The 2500-nt window shown below is 33.2% G+C and overlaps 1 protein-coding gene across 1 annotated transcript in view; it reads left to right on the forward strand.

The window, feature by feature from the left end:
* The window catches only part of LOC125047930 (collagen alpha-1(I) chain-like), a 38761-nt gene that overhangs the window by 26260 nt on the left and 10001 nt on the right, over positions 1–2500 (forward strand). The window contains exons 13-14 of the mRNA XM_047646477.1: positions 49–268; positions 796–902. Coding sequence (XP_047502433.1) covers positions 49–268; positions 796–902 — 327 coding nt within the window. The remainder of the gene's footprint in view (positions 1–48; positions 269–795; positions 903–2500) is intronic.

Below are 2500 nucleotides of genomic sequence, written 5' to 3' on the forward strand. Positions count from 1 at the left end.
AAGCATCCCCGACCAACCCCGCGACTTCTTTTTGTCCCCCTTCCACAGGGTCCGATCGGCCCTAAGGGCGACGTCGGCCCCAGTGGCATCACGGGACTTCCAGGGCCCACTGGTCCCCAAGGCGAGCCTGGGCCCCGGGGCGTTCCCGGCGACGCGGTGCTGGTGACCGGGCCTACGGGCGAGCAAGGGCCCCCGGGTCTGCCTGGACCTCCGGGAACCCCCGGCGCGGACGGCGCAGCAGGACGACCTGGACCGGCAGGAGAATCAGGTGAACCTTTGGTCCGTCTCGCGCACGAGCCTTGCGTTCGGCGCGAGTGGACATGGCAGCCTTCAGAAATGTGCAAAAACTAAACTAGACTAAGAATATAAAATTCGAAATTAGAAATCACTTCCCATAATACTGCAGTAGACCCATGGATGTCTGGATTTAATTAAAGATGTAATTTGACAATGTAATTAAATGAACTAACAAAAGTATTTCAAAACAAAATGACATAAAATCAAATTATATATGAATAGGCTTTATTATCTAATTCATTAATATGATTTGAATATAGTTACAATATACAAAGAGAAAGCCAAATTATCTAAAATATATGATGCCATAACATGGGGAAGGGGAAGCTAAAGTAACCTTCCTTGGCTGTAGACGCGACAGAAAACTTCCCCAAAGGACTTGGCGAATTGACTTGGCATTCCAGAGGCGAGTAGCCAGTAATTCCACGGTGCCAACGAGAGATTAATCGACAGTAAAATGTTTGTGCCGAGAAGCTGACATGTTTTTTCTCTGACCAGGCGAGCGCGGCGCAGAGGGCCTGCCCGGTAGGCGTGGTTTGACCGGACCCAAGGGAGAGGAAGGCCGCCCAGGCCCCGTCGGACCTCAGGGCGAACCAGGCCCGGCGGTAAGGGCGCTGTCGTCTGCTTCGTCACCGTGAATGCTTGGTCGACACCGTCGGCATCCTCATCATCATTAGTATCATTCCTTATAATCATCATCACTTATTTATATCATCATGCTATGATATCATATAATAAATCATCAACATATTACTGTATATCATGCATTATCATCATTTTTATCATTAACATAGGCGTTAATGATATCATTATTATTATTAGTATTATTATTATTATCATTATCATCATTATAATTATTATCATTATCATTATTATTGTTATTATAATTGTTGTTATTATTATTATTATAATTGTTGTTGTTGTTGTTCTTCTTCTATTTATTATTATAATTGTTGTTGTTGTTGTTGTTCTTCTATTTATTTTTTCCTTTATTGCTTTTCTTGTTATTATTGTTATTGGTATTGACATTATTACTGATAGTGTTGTTATTATTATTATCATTATTATTATTATTATATTTTTATTATTATTATTATTATTATTATTATTATTATTATTATTATTATTATTATTATTATTATTATTATCATCATCATCATTATCATTATTATTATTATTATCATTATTATTATTATTATCTTCATTATTATTATTATCATTGTTCTTCTTCTTCTTCTTATTATTATTATTATTATTATTATTATTATTGTTGTCATTATTATTACTATTATTATTGTTGTTGTAATTACTATCTTATCCATTATTAATATTATTAGTATTATCAACATCATCATAATCATCATTACGTAAATATCATTATCATCATTATCCCCATCATCATCATCATAATCGTCATTATCATAATCACCATTATCCTCCTCTTCACCCTCATGATCATCATTATCATCATAATCGTAATGATCATTATCAACATTATCATTATTATCCTCATTATCATTAGTGTTACCATTTTCATCATCATTATCATCATTTTCATCATCATCATTATCATTATCATAATTATCATTATTGCCATTATCATCATTACCATTATCATCATCATTTCCATTATCATCATTATCATCAGCAGCATCATTATCATCATCATCCTCACCATTATCATCATCATTATCATCATTATTAGCATTATCAACATAATTACCATTAGCATCATTATCATCATTATCATTAGCATCATTATCATCGTCATCATCATCATGATTATCATAATTTTTATCATCATCATTATCATTATCATCATCATTATCATGATTATCATCATTATTATTATTATCATCATTATCATTATCATGATTATTATTATCATCATTATCATTATTATCATTATCATTAACATTATCATTATCATCATCATCATTATCACCATCATCATCATTAACATTATCACCATCATCATCATTATCATTATTATCATTAGCATTACCATTATCCTCATTATCATTATCAACATCATCATCATCATCAATTGTTGCCCCTTTATTATTACTACAGCTGCTGTTGTTATTGTTTTTATCCTTTTTATCACTTTTATTATTATTACAACTCCAATTGTTATTAGCATTATGATAATAATTATCAGTATCTTTATTACTATCATTATCATTTTTATCATCATCATTAT

This window comes from Penaeus chinensis, chromosome 42 (genome assembly GCF_019202785.1).
Source record: "Penaeus chinensis breed Huanghai No. 1 chromosome 42, ASM1920278v2, whole genome shotgun sequence".
Taxonomy (NCBI): domain Eukaryota; kingdom Metazoa; phylum Arthropoda; class Malacostraca; order Decapoda; family Penaeidae; genus Penaeus; species Penaeus chinensis.